Below are 21,246 nucleotides of genomic sequence, written 5' to 3' on the forward strand. Positions count from 1 at the left end.
AAAAAAATTGTGCTGAGTTTCGGATAATTGTAATGCGCTTCAAAGTTCACGGGAAAAAAACGAGACCGCAGAAAGCAGTTTTCTTTATTTTACAAAAGCTTTACAGTTTTGAATGATGTTTTGCTTCTATCTGTATGACAAACCAGCGTTGGTATAACCATAAATTACAGAGTAACAGTTGGGAAAACAATGCAGTGACCACGAATGCCTCACGCACATACAACAAATTTTTGCTAATTTGACATCGCAGCCTGTTCATTATCAAAATAAAATACAGTTAAAGAAACATAAAAAGTTACACTGCTCAATTTAAATAGTCTGTAGTACAGTCTGTGCTGTTCAGTGTGACCAGCACGCGCCTCACTGCTGATATAGTCTGTATGTGAAGGACGATGTTTTATGTCGATAATGCGAGTGAAGAACAAAGCCTATAGTTCACATAATAAATAATAGGTTAGCATCCAGATATGGAAACATTTGGATTTGTGCAGAATGAGAGCGGTAGGCTTCAGTTTCGTTTTTAAATTAATTTGTTTTGGCTTGATGCTTATATTTAGCCTAAATACAACTTTAGAGGATTTGTTGTGGAGAGAAGGGAACTAAAATAGCCTAATTGTGTTTGTAATTTTGCTTTTATTTACCATTATTTTAGCCTACATTATTTCTGAATGTAATAATAAAATGCAACGTACAGCCTACTAATTTAGGCAGTTTTTTTCCTCTCAAAATTAACGCTTATAGGAGCACCCTTTTTTTATCCATGCTGAAACATTTTTAAATATCTTGAAAAAAAAATTATTTAATGTTTTTATTGCGTTGGCAGTTTTTTCTTTTATTTAATACATTTGGTCTTTGGTAAATCTAGAAAAGATGATGCTGTATTGGCTATGACTAAGTGAGATCATTCAAGACTCTTCATGATTTTTTTTCTTTTTGAGTAAATTAAAACGCTGTACTTTATTATTATTTTTATTATTATTATTATTATTGGCTAAGAAAAAGTAAAAAAAAATAGTGTTATTAACCGGTATGTTTTCTACTCAAATCGGTTTCACAGAGGAACGCAGGAACAGAAACGTTCAAATACCGATTCTGCTCGGAGTGAACCAATCTTTTTTTTTCTCTCTCGTTTTTAAGCCCTGCTTTATGCAATTTACCAATATCGGTATCAGAATCGGCAAATAGTTGTTTGTTAAAATCGTATCGGCCCAAAAAAATCCTATCGGTGCATCCCTTGTATGTATGTATGTATGTATGTATGTGTGTATATATATATATATATATACATACAGGGGCGGACTTTGGGGGCCCTAAGCAAATATCAGGTAAGGGGACCTAACACAATAACTATATGCTCTTTTATGCCTAACCCTTATTTTGCTCGCTCGCTCTCTTTCATAGGTTATAGCTATAACTATTTTTTATTATAACTATTACCCCTTCACAACTTAAGTAAATAATTAGTCAACCTGATGCTGTTCTAAAGCCATATTAAGCTACCTTATTTTTTTCCGGATCACAAAAGAAGACATTATAAAAAAAATGTTTGCACTTGTCCATTTAATGAATTGTAAACTTCTTCAATCTTTTTACAAAAAGGACTCAAATGTCATAAAAATTATCCCATGCAACTCGTTCCATATTCCAAGTATTCTTAAGGCATAAGGTCGGGTTTGCCGAGAAACAAATCGAAAATGTAATCTATATAGAGAAAATCTCCAGTCATTGCATTCGTGCATTTATACGAGTGTGCGGCAGTTCACGCCTGCGCGCCTAAAGCACACAAGAGAGTCAATTTGAAGCATCAAGACAAATAAAATTATGACTTGAAACACAATAATTTATTTACTGAGGTGAATATATCTGTTCTGAGGCAGTCAAAACAGCTTAGAATGCACGCAAAGAGCGCTCTGTCTATAATCACTAAAAGCTGTCACTCACTTCAGTTCATTGCGATCTCACGACGTTCCGTAAATAAGCTTTCTACACGGCACAATGAATCTCTTATTTACATCATATCTACACGTTGTTATAATGAGAGGATTCGCGAGCTTGCAGAACTCCGCACATGACAAAAACTCGCCGTTTTGAGTGGTGAGTGAACATTTGACGCTCAAACACAAATACATACTGGTGGATTTGGCAAATATGTTTCGCCAATTTCAGATGGGGCCCCTGATTCCCCGGGGACCTAAGCTATATATATATATATATATATATATATTAAGGCTGTCAATCGATTAAAATGTTTAATCTGATTAATCACATCCCTTTTTCTGTGATTAATCGCGATTAATCGCACACTTCATGAAATTAAGCATAGACCATTTATCTTGTTTCAAATGTTTATTTTGTCAACGTGCGTGCCATTATGTAGTCGTTTGGAATACACTGGGCAAAGGGAGCGATGTAATTTCCTCACTATAATCAGCTGGGATGTTCCCGTGACAACACAGCAGGTGTCCATCCCTCTTTAGCACCCCGCTGAATATCAAATATTATCAAAAGGCTGAAAAAATATTTTAAAAAGTTTATTAGCTTCATCATCCAAGAAAAGCCAAATGCGTCTTTGAGTAATTCATCTTCTTTAGATGAATCGCACTTCATTTATGGAATGGATAATGTATTCAAAGCACATGGATTTCTGTGCATATTCATAAGCGTATTACTTGAAACGATAACGGCATTAGATACAGATTAAGCCTGTGATCTGATAGTGTGGAAGTTAGCAACACAGCAGCCATCCCTCTTTAGCACCCCGCTGAATATCAAATATTATCAAAAGGCTGAAAAAATATTTTAAAAAGTGTTGTGATTTAATAAATATATTTTTAATAAATTTTAATAAATATTTAAATTTTATATAATAAATAAATTCATTTGTAAATGAGCCTGCTATACGATTTACCTGGTATCCGAAAATATAAAGGTAGCAGGAAAGAGGAAGGAGAGGCCGAGGCAGGTGTGAAGAAGAGTAGAGGCAGGAAAAGGCCTGTGTGCAGGAGCATATTGTGGTCAGTAGCCTGAAGGGGACAAGACTGAAGTTGTCATGTGCTCCTAAGCCCCTGTGAGCTTCTGAGGTTCACTAAGACCCCTTTCACAGTGCCGTGTGCTGTCTGAAGATAAGGCCTTCCCTAAATTCCTCCTGTGGTGTTAACACCTCCTCAGATTGCACACACACACACACACACTCGTTTTCCCATGCCACCAATGTCAAATGACAACTAGCTCTGAGGGTCTAGACACCATTTTCACAGCGTTTTAGGAGAAGTGTGGAGTTTGTTTCTCTCTGTGATTTGCTGTTAGGGAGCAGTGCAGAATGTGTGAAGACAGCAGTGTTGCTAATGAGGGCTGTGTTCCAACTCTCTCAGGGCATTGTCACATTGATGGATGGGAAATTAGTCTCCAGTGCCCTCGCCACAGACGTGTCTTTAAGTACTGTGCTCTGCCAGTGGACTCTGGCGGTGTTCAGAATGGAATATTAGCGTTTTGCATTCTCTGTACTATGCAGTATATACTGTATGCTACAGTATGTTCTATATAATATACTGTACATACACTATCCCTCAAAAAGACTAGAGTAGATGAGATCTTAATGCTGCAAAAGATTTCAAAATTCTGTTCTTTTGAATTTGTATTAATCAAAGAATTCTGAAAAAAAAATGTTTTGCGGTTTCCACAAAAATATTAAGCACAACTGTTTTTAACATTGATAATAATAATAAGTATTTCTTAAGCTCCAAATCAGCATATTAGAATGATTTCTGAAGGATCATCACTGGAATAAATGCAATTTAAAATACGTTAAAATAGAAAAAGTTTTTTAAAATTGTAATAATATTTCACAATATTCACTGCTCTTTCAGCAGTTTGTGCAGTGGAACCAATTTGACACTTGTCTTATCTCGACTTGGCCGCTCTGAATGCAATACGAGACTCTTGGCGTGATTACGATGCGAGTCATGGAGTCACGGCTGGAGTGTGTGTTTACTCTCGATCATGCTTGTGTTTGTGTAGAATCACGTGAATCCTGCAGTGGACTTCACTCAGATTCCTCCTGGGATGCTGGCTCTGGACAACATGCTCTATTTTGCCAGACACCATCAGGACGCTTATATCAGGGTAAGATGCACTCACATTACGTAGGTGTGGAAATGAGAAAATGCTTTTTATTTATAATCTGTTTTATATATGGCCTGACTAGTGCTCAGTTAACACCTCTAAAGCCAAGTGTTACTCTATTTTTTACTCTATTTTACTCACCCTCATGTCGTTCCAAACCTGCAAGACCTTCGTTCATCTTCAGAACACATATTAAGATATTTTTGATGAAATCTGAGAGCTTTCTGACCCTCCATAGACAGCAACACAACTGACACGTTCAAGGCCCAGAAAGGTAGCAAGGACATCATTAAAATAGACCATGTGACATCAGTGGTTCAACGTTAATTTTCTGAAGCTACGAGAATACTTTTTGTGAACGATGGTCTTACGGATTTGGAACGACGTGAGGGTGAGTAATTAATGACATTTTCATTTTTGGGTGAACTATCCCTTTAGATGGGTTGTATTAAAGATAACATGAAATGAAATTCAACCTATCATTTTGTAAATGCATGTTATAGATTGCATATGTTTTGCAGTTTGTGCAAGAGTGCTGGAACGGAGTAAATCTTAATGGGAGATTTGATTTTGTGTCTGGTTTCTCTGCTCTTATTGCTTAAAAAAAAAAATTCTTATTCTCCTCCAAAATGCGTCATCTACCCCTCTATTCATACTCATAGACTGAGTAAGGAAAGTGGAGTGGTGTTGAATGAGGACAATTCTTGTCTCCTTGCATAACTCCTTAACTGTACTATTCCACTTCACTGCCCTCCACAGCTGCGTTCTGTGACTCTTCAGCCCATCGCTGCTCTCAAGCGATACTCTGATAAACACTAAAATACACTCAGTGCTCAGTAGACACTCCAGCACCCTTACATTTAGCAGTGTAAAGACAAGTTCCAGGACAACAACCCCTCCTAACCTGAAATACAGCTTCCAACCCTGCTTGGCGTTATTTTTGTTATTTCTAGCAATAAAAAGTAAATAAACATCAAAATTAGAGATTGTTCACCTAAAAATGAAAATTATTTACTCACGTCATTCCAGTCACTTTATTTCTTCTGCAAAATACAAAAGAAGATATTCTGAATAATGTTTTTGTCCATACCATTTAAAGTCAATGGGGTCCAAACCAACGTTCTTCAAAATATCTGTCGTGTTTTTCAGACGAAATACATTTTTGACTATATTTTTGAATATAGCTATGAAATAAACTAATCAAGTTTAAAAAAAAAATATAGAATAACTATGAAAGAAAGAGTAACAAGGTTGAAAGTAACTGGGGTTGCAAATTTAGCCTAAATTAAGCTATTACTCAGTAGATTATAGCTTTGTGGTTATGGATGAATGTGAATTTTTCATAAATTAAATTTTTTTTTTTTTATCTTATATTTACTTAAATAGGATTGAATAAAAAATGAATACAATTGATTAATTTAATTAATTAAATTAGAGTGTGGTTATTTACTTTTTTCTGCCATTAAAGCTGCAGTCCGTAACTTTTTTGAGTTCAAAATTTACTAAATTAATATAATAAGCTAGTACATCATGAATACATTTTCCAAACCGTGTTTTTGGCTTATCCTGAATCACTACGGTACACCTATAATAAGTTTTTATATTCAGACTATTTCAGACTGGTACTGGTGGAACCATATTTTTTAAAATTGAAATATGGAAAAATCACGTAGATATTGCATTTTTTTTTTTATTGAAATATAGAAAAATCACGTAGTAACGGTGTTACACACAAATATTAAAAGTTGGTAATGTAAAGTGTTTTTTTAAGCATTATGCTTTAATAGATTTATTGCTATTAAATGTACACATTTTAACACATTTAATTCTGTCTGTATATTACAGATTGTACTGGAGAACAGCAGTCGTGAGGATAAACATGAATGTCCATTCGGGCGCAGTAGTATCGAACTGACGAAGATGCTGTGTGAAATTCTCAAAGTTGGAGAACTTCGTAAGTGTCATCATTTTAAAACTTATTATAAAATTTTTTTTTTCTTTTATTTACAATTGACTTGTGCCAAATGTCTCCATTGAGTTTCATTATTTAAAGAATCTTTTTGGTCTGTCTTTCTTTTTGTCTTTGTCTTTCTTCCACACATGTTGAGAGTGAACAGTTGCCAGCAGTGAAGATAAAAGGCAACATTAGACTTTATAATTGTAGAGGAGTTCATGAATTAATGAAGTAAAGAGCCTAATGTTTGCCCTCTTCCGCCTCTGCAGTGTCTGAGCTTTTATGACTTGCTTTTATGTCTCAAGTTGAGGAGACTGCAACAACCAGTGTTGTCTGACGTGAGCTAATGCATAAGGATTGAGACCAGTCTGACTCAAATTCAAAGCAGGATGCTTGGTTAGGTTGTTTCGACCTTGCACATAAGGGAAAGAGTAATGGAAAGTGGCAGAGAGAGACAGATGATATATGGAGGTGAGCAGGACAGAGAGGTGTGGGATAGATATCAATGGGCGGCACTGTGAGGTGTTATATGTGTGACTGTGAAAGCACAATTATGGATGACCAATAAGTTACAGTAGAAACATTTATAACTAGATTTCTTTATGAAGAAAAAGTAAGTGGTGTTTGCCTGTGCTGAACTTTGTTATAGTTGGTTTCCATAGATATATGTACGTAGATGACACATTCGACCGCTCCAGACACGTCGACGTTTCCGCCATCTTGGATCAGTCAACAAGTTGTCACACACAGTAAAAATCAATGAGTTTTCCAAGATACCACAACATTGTGCATCCTCTGGTTTGTTATTTTTGTTTTTTTGCATACAAAAAGTATTCTCGTAGCTTTATAACATTACAGTTGAACCACTGATGTCACATGAACTATTTTAACAATGTCCTTACTACCTTTCTGGGTCTTGAATGTGTTAGTTGCGTCGCTGTCTATGGAGGGTCAGAAAGCTCTCAGATTTCATCAAAAATATCTTAATTTGTGTTCCAAAGACGAACAAAGGCCTTGCAAGTTTAGAACAACAATAGTCATATACTATTAAATAAGAGTTTCTGCACCCACATCCGAAATTTCTACGAGATCTGAGATTCTCTTATCCTACTCTGGAGTGCTGAGGAATCACAAAGAACTATAAATCCATTGCTATATTCAGTCACGCACCATTTAATGTGGCACAGTTGAAGTGATTCATCACATTTATTAAGCACAATATCGGGAGAGTAATGAGCAGCCAGCAAAGCATTTTATTGTTTAAAAACTCCATTTGGTATTCTGATTCAAGTTAGCAGAGAAGAGGTTATTAGCACAACCTCACTGACAGCTTTTGGGTGTTATTGAACGGCAAGTATATTCTCAGTGGAGATTGCTCCACCATCCTGTCATCGGAAACTTAATTAAATGAACTTGCTGAGAAAGCTTAATGTAATTCCTCATTTAAAAGTAACGTGTGCGTTTTAAAGCCAGGGCTGAGGTTGGACACTTCTTTTTTAAATTTTTTTTAACTAGGAGAAGAACACTTTTTGCCATTTGGCAAATATTTTGTGAGGGCAAGGCAAATTTATTTATATAGCACATTTCATACACAATGGTAAAGACTAATGTTTCAGCACATCTGATCTCTTCTGGAAGCTGGTTCCAACTGCAGGCGGCATAATATCTAAAAGCGGACTCCCCTTGTTTTGTGTGAACCCTTGGTATTTCTAACTGACTCGATCCTATTGATCTGAGTGGTCTGTTAGGTTTATATTCAGTGAGCATATCTGCAATGTATTTAGGTTCTAGCCCATTGAGTGATTTATAAACGAGTAAAAGTACTTTCAAATCAATCCTAAATGTAGGATTGACTCTAGATTTGAGTTGACGTGGATGCGAAGGATGTAGAATGGCTTGTTTTGATGTTTGCAACCCTTAAAAGTGGGGACCTCTTCTCATTTGGTATCTTCTTCAAATAGACAGACATGGCCTAGAGATCTCTCAGACTGTATGAATACCAGCTTGTGCACTCACCAATCCAGGAGGAGACCTGTCACACCTGTGAAAGCTCTGTAGACCGCAGCAGCGTTGCAGATGATTGCTCATTTTATGTTAATTAGAGTTTCCCAACACTTGTTTTAGCTTTTAGGCCATCATTTCCCTTCAATTATGCTGATACGGTACCCTGTTGCAGGCAAACAATTCTAGCTGAACCATCTCTCAGTACCCAGTCAAATTGCCCTTACCGGTGATAGATTTTTAATGGCATATCCCACATCACATTTAAATATGTTTTATCTAGCTCTGGCACAAGAGTTTCTGTTCGACCGCTACTTCCGTCAGCAGTCATTATTTATTTGAGGAATCAAGGTGTCCCTGCTTCACCTCCTCTCAGAGAAGCTCTGAAAGTTTTATAGCTGTCCATGTTTTTCCCTGCAAAAGCTTTAATGGAATCTGCGGTGGTCAGGCGCCATGCAATGGCTTCCTATTTCAGTCTTTAAAAAGGCATATCTAATATTTATGAGGAGAATCAAAATGGCTACAGGCTGAAATGTCCTTATTTATGGTGTTATTGCACTTTTACAGGGGGAGCAGAGTGGTGCGTTTCCACCTTATGTCTGAACTTACATATTAATGATGGCTCAGTACTGTGTATTTTTGGGCCAGCTACCAGCTACAGAGTTGAAATGATCATGGTAAGCACATGTGCATTACAGAGGTGTCTGTGAAAAAAGAGCATATAATCTGGAAACCAGTGCATTCGTTGACTTTGTGAATAAACATCTTGCAAAGATCCAATTTACATACCATCTAACGCCCCATTCACATGGGGTGTCAGCGTTAACGCTTGACGGGGGGCGTTTCTGAAGCTTGGTGCTGACGCGACCGTCATAGTGACAACAGCCAATCACATTAGTCTTCTGGTGTTGCATGAACGCTATTGGCTAGCGTCTGCGATAGGGTATTTGCTTTAGGCTATCTGATTGGCTGACGCCTGCGTTGGCGCTTGAAAAGTTGAAAAGTTTTCAACTTCTGCCGCAATGCGACACGACGGACCCACAATACATTTCGCCAACGCTTGACGTCACTCCATTCAATGTAAACGAGAGGCGTTGACGCTGACGCCCCGTGTGAATGGGGCGTAAGTGTCACATGATCATTCTAACATGCTAATTTCCTGCTCAAAAAATATTTCTTATTATTATCAATGTTAGAAACAGTTGTGGTGCTTAATATTTTTGTGGAAACTGTGATACTTTTTCCAGGATTCTATGATGAATAGAAAGTTGAAAACAACACATTTATTTGAAAACTAACTTTGAAACATTATAAATGTCTTTAATGTCACATTTGGTCAATTTAATGCAGCTTTGCTGAATAAAAGTCCTTTCTTAAAAAAAAAAAAATCCACTGACCCCTAACTTTTGAACGCTAGTTTATATAAAAAATGTTGAGAAATTTAAGAGATATTCAGTGAACAATTGTGTAAAAATGTTAAATAATATTAACAATTTTAAACAATCCAGGGATGAGTTGACTGCCAATTCTGGCCTTGTTTTGTATTATAATTTGTAAAACTATCACAGTGAGCATGTCACAGTCAGATCACTTCGATGTCCATGGAGTTTGATTTCATTAATAAACCCATGAGCATCAGTGATCTTCAGCTCCGCACAGATGATGCTGTGGGTTAACAGCATCAGGAATAGGCTTGTCTGTAACTGTCCGCATTATCTCACACCTCTCAGATGATGTTTTTGACATCCCTGCTGCTCCATCATGAGCTCCCTACTGAGATATGGCACACTTTTAAGACGGCCACATGGCGCCATGCCTGGGCAAGCCTGTGTAAATGCCTGAGGGATCAACTTTGAGTCTGTGGATGAAACCAGAACGCTCTTCTGTTTGCTCTAGTTCCTACTGAAATGCAGTGGAAAAAAAATACAATGAGTAAAAAGTGTTCCTTTCTGCGTATTGACATAGAGCTCCCACATGTCTTGTTAACCATTGAAATGTATTTGTTTAGTGGGAAATGTACTCCTAGGAACATCTTCGGCTTCAGTACTCGCTGAGGCTCTTTTTCTCCTCCGTACAGAAGTTAGTGGATATGGATGTCGGTATTGACAGGCTGTACTATTGAAGTACCTCAGTTTCGCTTCAGCTGTGCTGGGTAAGAAGACCACTCATGGCACAATGCACAAATGCTGACAAAAATACACACTGTGCGGGCAATTACATGGAGAGGACGATGGACGCTAAAGAGCCAAGTTGAGTTAAATGGAAATTTACACTGCCTTTCAAGTGATCCCTGCGGATGTACAATGTACAATGTACATTTGACATTAAGGCTACGTTTACACTTGTGTGTCTTAGTTTTAAAATGCATAACTTTTGCTACAGTTACGCCTGTCATTTACACTACTCCGGCGTTTTCGACCCTCGAAAATGAAGACTTTCGAAAACGCTGCAGACCCCTTTTTAGTTTGAAAACTCTGGGTTTGCGTTTCAGTGTAAACGGACCAAAACGGAGACTTATGAAAACGATGGCTTGGCTGCCCACATTCGCTCTGCGTATCCTTGACAATAACATCATGCTCATTGTTGTACCTGCATGAATGGTCATGTGACATGCGTCGGTTGTGAAGTGTGGATGAGATCGTTTCTGAAATGCAGTGAAAACACCAGTGTAGACCAGGATCGTTTTCATTTTAAAATGCCGTTTTAAAACAAAAACGCACTAGTGTAAACAGGGCCTAATTTTAATACATTTTAATGTGGATGAAACTTTTCTTTAGCTTCTTAAATTTGATTAAAGTTAACTTAAAGATATAAGCTTGTCCAAAAATAAAGTTATATCACCTTTTTTATCACCATTGCGTTGTTCCAAACCAGTTGTCCATACAGTGAAAATGAATGGGGTTTCTAAACAACATTGAGCCCTATTTTCTTTAATTGTATGGACAAAAACAAAACATAGATATAACATATATATCTTCAAAAGATCTTCTTTTGTTTTCCACAGAAGAAATAAAGTCTGTACGAGTTAACTTGTCCATGTAGAAGTTAAGCTTAAAGTTGTCCCATTTTGGCAATGACAATTGAAGTTAATTTCTGAACACTGTACGAAATGTCAGACTGCTGGAAGGTCTTTTCAGGACAGAATGAATGAATAAAAAAAATGGATAAAAAAAATATGAGACAGTTGTGCCGTTGGTGTGGTCAAGTTTTCTCATGCAAAATAGATGAGTGAACAGATGCAGCTGCTGTCAGCATCTCACTCACATTCAAACACACACACACACACACTGACAAACACAGAGGTTCAGGTCCAGTAGAACATCTGCTCTGCTTATATTACACAGCAAGATAGATTTTGTGTTGTGTGATTAAATAGATACAATCCAGTTTATTTACAAAGGAAATTAATAGTCTGTGTATTTAAGGGTGTGTATGATATTTTGTAGATTGACATGCATTTATGGGAGTTAGTAGACTGACGTGTTTATTATAGTTGACCTCTGTATTATAGTTGGTGGATTTAAGTATGTTTATGATAGCTTGTGGATTGACGTTTGAGTATGAGACAAATGAACAGATTGGCAGCTGTCTCATCTGCCATGTATCATCAGTTGCTTACATCATGTTGGCAGACCTGCCTCAAGTAATATTTCTCCATGATCTCTCTGTTGAACATTTGTTTGAAGATGAAAATCCATGTAATTACAATGGAATTACAATTACAATGAATTCCATGTAATTACAATGTAATAAGACATAAACTTTAGAAGTACTTTAAAATATCTTAAAATTCAATTCCAAGTCTTTAGAGAAGTCATATGATAGTTTCTTTTTTGAAAGCATTGCTCCTTTAAGACCAATTGTAATATGGCTTTCCATATTTTTGGGACTTGATTTCCCTCTGGAGATGTCACACGGTGTACTTGTGTAATGGCTATGATTATTTCATTCTCCTTGTCTTGACGGTTGTTCCCTCTGCATTGAAGAGCCAGGGTGGTATCCATCACTGTAAATTCATCATTTCATCACAGTTCTTGCCTCGAAGATGACCTCTCACAGCTGTCATCTTGCCTTGACGTCTCATTGTTCTCTGTGTGATGTTTGAATGTCATCCTTGGGGCTTTCAGGCTTGTTTAGTTTGTTGTTTTCTTCCCCTAAGATGCATCTGTTTGTCTTCTTGTCTTCCGTAATGATCTGTGCCAGGAAGTGACACGATCATGTCAGATTTGGAGAGACGCAGGGGTGGCCAATGCATCTGTCAGTGTTACAGTCCTATGACCTTCCCACAGATGCACCAGGATATGGACATATGGGTCAAATTCCTGGGCAGATTCCTAGTATGTGAGAAGATCACATGTCTTCTTTAAAGACCACCCAGACAAGTCTTTGCAAAGCCTGTACTCTGGAGGATCAGTTGTGTGATCCAAATTCTCAAAGATGAACCATTGTTCAATCATCAAGCTGCTCAGAGTTCAGTCTACCTCATGCAACTTGTATGAAGTGGCTGCATGTGTCTTCCACAGCAGACAGTTCAGACCGCATGGTTTATCTTCTGTTGTGGATGATTCACTTCTGCACTTTGTGGCTCGTCATTTGCCTTGAGGCATCAGCAGATGGCCACTCCATTACATCATTTCTCTATAAACAATACATGAGTGAATGACGTCGAATCAATATCATGAAGATTTTGTCACAGTTAGGCTTCCACGTGTTGGTCCACATTTCACATTCTGTGTGGATTGCTGTGATAATTTTCAAATTTTAAAAGTAACACTATATTGGCTTCTAAAACTACTTTTGTAAAGTCAATTGTAAAATCAATGATTGGCAGGCCTATTATGCACTGAAAACAAGTGTTAAAGGATGTGTTTTCATAGAATTCTATGTGAGGAATAATAACTCATCCTGCATTGAATGCTAGTATGATGCTGATTCATGGCAGACTCAGAGGGGGAGTATGGGAGGTCAGACATGACTGTGCTGACGGATTTAAGGTCATCTCGTTTGTTGCATAAAAATTGCAACAGGTTTTTTAATGTGTATCTGACAACCCTTCTGCTTGCCCAGCTAACCAGTTGACATGTTGAATTGTATGCTATTTACACTGCAGCTTTACACTGTGCTATGGTTGTTAGCCGGAGGGCATAAAGCCCATGTTAATATTCACACCATGCACATAATATCTCTGCCTTCTCAGTTATGTGTCAGTCATGGGAAACTGACTAAAATGATGTAATGATGTTATATGATGTAATCGTACTTGTGAATGTGGACATAATGGATAGGAGGTCTATAATAACTGCACAAATACTCCCATACATCTCAAGGGCTGTTGCTCTGCAGGTGCAGCATCCATGGAAATATGTCACTGAATTCTGCCATTTTTGCTCATGCGAACTTTTTGAGCTAATCACCTGAGTTGCAAATTACTAATAACTTTGAAGCTGCAGAAAGTAAAATTAAAATAAAGGAAGGATTGTGCACAGCTTTGAAGATAAAAGGTCAGGAAGATCTTTGAGGATCCTTTAGTTACAATACGAGAGAACATTCTGGTTTAATGAGATTCTGCATTCAGCATGACTGCCAGCTAGAGTTGTGGAGTTGCGTCAGACTGTTAATACTGTCCAAACCTGTGAGCTCAGGGCTTAGGTGAGAGCCAAAGTGACTCTGACATTTCATTCCTCAGCATGCGGGAGCTGATTGTGCTGCCCTCCCCTTCAGCACACCCTTGAACTCCTCTGACTTCTGAAGGAGAAGGAAACTATTACAATGAATGAGTTGGAGCCATCCCAAAGGACCAGGCCCTGTGACTAGGGCGGTCTGGTGGATTGAGTCTAAGATTGACTGGTCCACTTGACGTCACACTCAATGAAAGCCCCATTGCCCCTCCAGGCATCATTCATTATGCTGTGAAGTTTCAATTTCTATCTAGCCAATGCAATTACTGGCCAACTGCAGGGGCTTTGACGGTACTCTGAAGCTTCAAACAGTGGCTCTCATTCAAAGCAACCATTCCGCTTGAGTAGTGTTTGTATTAAAGCAGCATAGCTGACACACACATAGGTGCTTGCTGCCGCAGGGCCTCAGGGTGAAAGGTCTCATTCAAAGCAACCATTCCGCTTGAGTAGTGTTTGTATTAAAGCAGCCATAGCTGACACACACATAGGTGCTTGCTGCCGCAGGGCCTCAGGGTGAAAGCCTGGGTTTCATTTTCACCTTGACTGCTGCTGTTTATGAACACAATAATGGCACCTTCCGTTTTTATAGCGCTCTCCCAGACTTTAATTTCCCACGCAGCCATTCTGATTTGATTCAAGCTTTTTTATAAAGCACTAATCTTGCATAGATCATCACAGAGCTCCCATTCCATAATCCTGCTTTGGTAATATCCCAGGGGGGGAAAATCTTTGAGGATCATTTATGAAGTGGCGAGATGAAGAGAAAGTCTCTCTCTTATCATTCGTATGAGGGTAATCAGCCAACATCTCATCCATCTATATGCCATCTCTATGTACGTAGCATTTTATGTGCTTGTAAGCCTGGTAAGAGGCTAATAGGAGTCAAGATCAAACCCTCCGAGACCCAGGCCACTATCATACCTGCTATGACTCAGACCAATACCCCTTGACGCTTGTCAGTCAAAGAGCCATTTTAATGAACTGAAAAAGAGAAATACTGAATATATTGACTGTAAAGTGAGACCCAGATCTATTTACATGTATTCATTTAGAAGATGCTTTTATTCAAAGCGACTTCGACGTGAGGGATACAACAAAGCAGTTTCCTTGTGGGGAAAAAGGGAGATGAGAAGTTCTAGAACTGCTCAGAAAAGTAAAAAATGGGACACCATGAGACAAAAGAAAGGGAATAAAGTGAGTTTCTCTACAAGTAAGAAAGTTTCAAGAGTAACAATTGTAAGTCAAATGTTCACAGAAGAATCTTTCTTGGAGAAAGACTTGGGATTCAGCTGTTCTGTTGAGAAGATCCAGACCTGAGACCGTATAAAGACCTACAGTAGACAGGAAGCTGACATTAAAGAACTAGCAGCAATGAAAGCCAAATATGGTATCGCCTGCATGCGGGCCACATGAACACACCTCAAAGACTACAGCCAATGTACAACTAGCATGTATGTTCTACACATGCATGAAAGACAAAAGTTGTCTCCATACCAGCAGATGGCAGTAGTCTGGATTCATTGGTTAAAAAAGAGAAACCAGAAGAGCTAGGACTGCAAATATAAAAAAGTAAACAAAGCATCATTGCTGAGCATTTTCACGTCTGTCTTGATCCTGATAGATGGGTTTGTATATAATTTCAAGCTGCAAATGGCATTGGCATTGTCAGCCCTGGGTCTTCTGTCACTTTTGTTTTTGTTCTTGTGCACTGGTTCTCTAAACTGAACAGCTGAACATGCTCCATTATCCAAACATGCTCAATTATCCAAAGACACCTCAAAAACTAGGCCGACAGATGCTCAGTGACAGCCCATTATAAAACCCAGACCAGACGGAGACATAATGAAGAAGTAATGAGAACCCGAAAAAGGGCCACCTTAGGAGGTCTCCAGACCAAGACCACATGTAACACAAACTAGTACAGCATGACGATATTCATTTTTGGTGGGGAACAGAGAGAATCTCTTAAGGCTCTTGAGAATTTCAAAAGTTTTCTTTTTAGATTTCTGAATTAAGACCAGTGACTGGCTGGCAGGGGAATGCAGTGAAAGAAAACACGGCTATAAAAATGCCATTTTTAACCAACTGTTCACATTCACTTCAAATGTGTAGGTGTCCTGAGAGCCAAGCGCGTGCTTCTCTTTCTTGAGAATAGTCGTCTGCTCTGCCAAGAGGCTCTTTGCATCGTGAGGTAGCACCATTCGTTCCCAGCCATATCTGATGTGTCAGTGCATGAGAAGCCCACGTGAGGGCTGAAGCTGGCAAAGAAAGCAGACACGTGAGCCTCCTTAAAAGTTCACGCTCAAAGTCCCTGTTGGAGAGTCAGAAGTTCTCTTGAGACTAACACGCTGATCAACATTAATAAAAGGTGTAGTTGAGTCATGAGATACGGGTATTGCTGCTTTACCTGATAAATCAAGTTTCTTCAGGTGGATTGGTGTGCAGCATTTGACAATATAAAAACTCACTTTGTCTCATTTGTTTGTTCACAGCCAGCGAAAACTGCCATGACTTCCACCCAATGTTTTTCACCCACGACCGCTCGTTTGAGGAGTTCTTTTGCATCTGTATCCAACTACTCAACAAAACCTGGAAAGAGATGAGAGCCACTTCTGAAGACTTCAATAAGGTAAGAGCAACCCTTTTGATTGAGACCCCGCACCTCTGTTTAACTCAACATCGGTCACCCTTTACCTTACTTTGTTTTGCTCGTTCACTTTCTCTTGAGTGTTCTGTGTTATTCTCTCATCTTCCCCTCACATCTTCCTGGTCAACCAATATGGGTTTTTGATTTGCCGATGCTAGGGTTTCATGATACCAAAATTTTAGCAGTCAATACACCAGTATCCTTAAAATTTGATACCAGTTTCAGAACCATAGCATTATCTAGTATGCTAGTGAACACAGCCCTAAAATTTGGCATTACTCAGACATTTACTCAGAGCTGAAAATAGAAAATGTTCTAATGCAGTGGCAGGTCTCTCACCAGATTTTGAAATAGTTTATCAGCCAATCAAGCTTAGTTATTAGACAACTGGTCTATCACTACTTCACACTACTTGGAAAGGCAGGGCTCACTGAAGTTAGTGCTGGTGAAAATGATAGTTCCAGGCTCTTGACGGAGGCAAAATTTTTTCTGGTAAAAGAGGTGGATGAGATATGCTAGGCTGTTGTTTGTGTAATTATGATAATCACACAGCAAACTTGTCCCCAAGTTGTAGCACAGGATAAAAGACCATCTCATGTAAAGCTGTATATTTGAGCTTAATTAAGATTCATGGACATGAAAACTCATTTTTAAAATATCTCCCTGGAGCATGTCTCTCTGGACACTGTGATTAAATTCATCATCCTTTGTTTTCTTATATGAGCAGCACATCTGAGAAAACCTGCTCGTTTTTGCCCCTCGTCTGTATTCCTGCCTCATTATAAATAGGCTTGCTGAAAATAGAGATAAAACTGCTGTTTAATCTGGTGATCAGAACTCCCAATTCTTTCTTTCTGACAGTTGTCTAACAGTGTGCACACATGAAAGTAGTCTTTGTCTTAAACTTTACTAGAGGGATGAAAAGTTGCAGTCAGTATTGATTTGTTTCAGGTTCTTTTGATGGTAGCAAGAAGGTTGAGATGGTGAAATGCACAAATCAAAACGTTAGTCCTATCAAGCTCTTGTTTCATATAATGATTTGTGTATTAGTGATTCTTGCCTCTATTCCCTTGGAGCAAAATACAAATTTGGGAAAATACAAAGCAGTGGATCTCTAAATAACAATCTACATAAACATCAATTCTGACATGCATGGAGTAATAAGACCATCACTATCTTATCAATGGAACATCATCAGCAGAACGACTGTAATTCCTTCAGTCATGGCAGTAGGAGTTCTCAATCCTTTTTCTCTTTAGAGAAGAAAAAATTAGTGTAACACCTAAATCTCGACATCCATTGTATTTACTTGTCGTGTGTGGACACAATCCTGAATGAAGAAGATTAGACCCACCTCTCCACCCACCTTTTTGTGGGAGCTTAATACAGACTTAAAGAGTAATAACTCTGTTTCATTGCTCAGATGTCACCTTCCCAAGCTGATTTAACTTTAGCTTTGTATTGTATCTTACAATTTTAAGAGACAGTTGTTAATTACATGTTGGTCTTGTATCCTTCCAGAATAAATAAATAACTCTTTAAGCCTTTAATGCTATAGAATACTCATTTCAAGTAAAGGATAAACTGTATAATACCTCCTCACTCCAGTTTCTATAAGAATATTTAATGATTCCAGCCAGGTTTCTCAGAGGAGGCAAGCACAGCAGTGCTTTCCCCTAAAAAATTGTAGGAGGCAGCATCTTTTTTGCCTCCCTTGAGCTCATTCTTGTTGAGCTCTTAAAGCATGGCTTGAAGCTAGTTTAACGTTTGCTTTTTTAATTATATTATTGTTTTTTTTAAATTACATATGTATATACATTGAGTGAGAAATAATGTACAGAGAAAACTAAACATAAAACATGTTTTTTATTAAACAGTGGTTTACTGAACAAATTGATCTCTTTAAATAAATTAAATTATAATTAAAAATAAAAATCTACCTCAGCTTATGCTAGGGAGGTCTTTTGCATTATTACAATTGTAATAATTAACAACAGAGCCCAAACTTAAATTTAATTACCATTTATTTTTAAATATAATAATCAACATTCATCTTAAAAAAAAAAATTTGTATGCAGTCAGCACAAATAGCCTCGTGGGCAGTGCGCCGACATACAGTGCCATTTTACTTCGGCGTTCCGAGTTCGAATCCCGGCTCGCGGACCTTTCCCGATCCCATCCCCTCTCTCTCTCCCCCACTTCACTTCCTGTCTAAATTACTGTCCTATCCTAATAAAAGGCAATAAACGCCAAAAAAATTGTATGCAAACATGTAAATTGCACATAATGCAGTTTTTAAATTAAATTCTAAATTATAACATTTCTATTTGTTACTGAAATATATTCATTTACACAGTGGCTGTCATAACTTGTTTCATAGCAGATTTATTTAAACATACATTAAATAAAAAAATTAATTAATTTATCACTAACAGGTAAAGTAAAATATAATGACTATACAGTATGTCTGAATATTCCACGAAATGCTTAGAGACTTTTCTTCTCTAGACTTTCCTTCTCTAGACATTTCTCTAGTGAACTAACGAGCTGTGGACACTGATGACTTGCCTAAAGGTAAATGAAATGCTATGTGGTTGAAAGACTGATTGAGCGATTACATGAGGCATGAGATGTTCATTCGTGTTTATTTTGCATTAAAACTAGTAGTAAAGAGAAAGAGATGATCGCGCTCACTTGCGCTCCACGATGCAGTATGAAATGAGCTGTTTATACAGTGATCCGTCACGCCACATCAAAGAGTGTCAAAACGGCATTTATTGTTTGAATTTCCTTTAAAAAAGGGCATTATTTGAAAGATAAGACTTATTAAGTCTTATAAGTCTTATCAAAAGAAACAATATATAAAACTGGCAGTTCCCATAAATTTCCACTCGTGCAGTGGTTAAAACAATGCTGTATTTGTACAATACACATGCGTACCGAACCGGAAGACCCATACCGAAATTTTTGGTAAGAATATGTGTACCGTTACACCCCTAATATATATACACGCATGTAATTTACTGTGGATTATGGCACCCCTGTTCTGTAGATCCACTGCACCTCAGCATCCTCTGCCTCTTCTCACACATACTCACATCTACACACGTGGTCAGAATTGTTGGTACCCTTGGTAAATATGATCAAAGAAGGCTGTGAAAATAAATCTGCATTGTTAATCCTTTTGATCTTTTATTTTAAAAATTCACAAAAATCTAACCTTTCATTGGAGAATAAGAATTTAAAATGGGGGGGAAATATCATTATGAAATAAATGTTTTTTCTCAAATAAACGTTGGACACAATTACTGGTACCTCTAGAAATTCTTTTGAGTAAAATATATCTGAAATATATTCCCATTCATATTCACAATTTTGAGCACACCAGGGTAATTATGAACATGAAACTATCCAGCCATGGCTTCCTGTTTCACAGGAATATAAATAGGAGGGAAAACAAAGGCCAAATTCCAAATTAATCTCCCATCACAATGAAAAAAACTAGTGCTGGGCGGTATACCGGTTCATACCGAATACCGGTGTTTATTTTTGTTATGATATGAATTTTTAAAATGCCGCAATCCCGGTGTATGTCGCTTAAACAACGTTCGGAACGCGACACTGTTTGAAAGGGGTCCCTTTTCACTGGTGCACTGTGTACTAAGCGTGAAACTGAAGCTGTAGAACTAATAGAACGTGATGACACAGAAGAACTCATCCACAATATCCACAATATCCACATTAAATATCCACCGCCCCCACCGCCCCCTGCCATCAGCTCCCGTGTTTCACACACACACGAGCGTGACTTTAGCACTAGATTTAGCAACTTTCAGACCCTTTTAGCGGCTTTTTTCCATAGAATATTCATACTGACAAACCTAGCGACTTTTTTCGGATAAAGCTTAGCTATGGTTCAGTTGGAAGATTTCCCGCGAACGCGAGGTCTGACTTTCCCGGAGAAGTGTCACCTCGGCGTCTGTTCTGTGCAGTGAGCGGCAGAGAAGCAGCACATTCAGTTGGCCGCACCGCAGCCGACTCATCAATAAATGAGTACAAAACAGCGTTTCCTAGCACCTGTCGCTTACTGATTGTTTGGAATTATAAATATGAGCGTAGTTCGTCTGGTAATATCACATGCACTTTTTTGTTTGTTGTTTTTTTTAGTTTGTTACTCAAACGCAGGCAGTGCGCTGCATGAGACAAAAAAGTAATATAGCCAAAACAACCGCATAGCCGCTCTTTAGTGTAGATGCATGTTGATTTTATCAGACGATGCCGCGATTATAAATGAGAGTGACTCCTGGTTAACATGTATTAAAAGGGGTCGTGTTTAGTCACTATTTAGTGTGGTATTTTTTGACAATATTCACTCATCATGACAGTAAAATAGGGCATTCTAAGTCAATATACTGCAGTATTTCCTCTCTCAATCAGTAGAAAATATGGTTAACACCCGGACATGCATGAAAAAAAAATACCGTCTTGTACCGTGAAACCAGTATAATTTTGAAAAATACCGTGATATAAATATTTGGTCATACTGCCCAGCACTAAGTGATACTCCAATCAGGATTTTTAGAAATTTATTCAGGGCCTGAATTTCATTTTTGAAAATGGGGGGGAATTCCCCTCTTGGGTGACTCTTGTGAGAGGAGAAGCAGCTTTCACACAGGAGTCCGCTACTGATCCGTGGCTATTTACCACAAACACAACATTTATCCATTATTTTGATTTCAAATCCAAACATTGTCACTGAAAATGCTTTTTCAGCATTGCAATTATTTTTTTACTCAGTACAGTAATACAATCTTTTAGTGTTGGGTGGTATATCGGTTCATACC

At 38.0% G+C, this 21,246-nt stretch overlaps 1 protein-coding gene across 6 annotated transcripts in view; it reads left to right on the plus strand.

The window, feature by feature from the left end:
* The window catches only part of LOC107724338 (engulfment and cell motility 1 (ced-12 homolog, C. elegans)), a 115,953-nt gene that overhangs the window by 73,250 nt on the left and 21,457 nt on the right, over nucleotides 1–21,246 (plus strand). For all 6 annotated transcript variants that reach the window (XM_016533224.1, XM_016533225.1, XM_016533223.1 and 3 more), the window contains 3 exons: nucleotides 4,018–4,122; nucleotides 5,968–6,076; nucleotides 16,248–16,384. In XM_016533224.1, coding sequence (XP_016388710.1) covers nucleotides 4,018–4,122; nucleotides 5,968–6,076; nucleotides 16,248–16,384 — 351 coding nt within the window. The remainder of the gene's footprint in view (nucleotides 1–4,017; nucleotides 4,123–5,967; nucleotides 6,077–16,247; nucleotides 16,385–21,246) is intronic.

The sequence above is a fragment of the Sinocyclocheilus rhinocerous genome, unplaced genomic scaffold, assembly GCF_001515625.1.
Source record: "Sinocyclocheilus rhinocerous isolate Xijiao unplaced genomic scaffold, SAMN03320098_v1.1 scaffold574, whole genome shotgun sequence".
NCBI lineage: Eukaryota > Metazoa > Chordata > Actinopteri > Cypriniformes > Cyprinidae > Sinocyclocheilus > Sinocyclocheilus rhinocerous.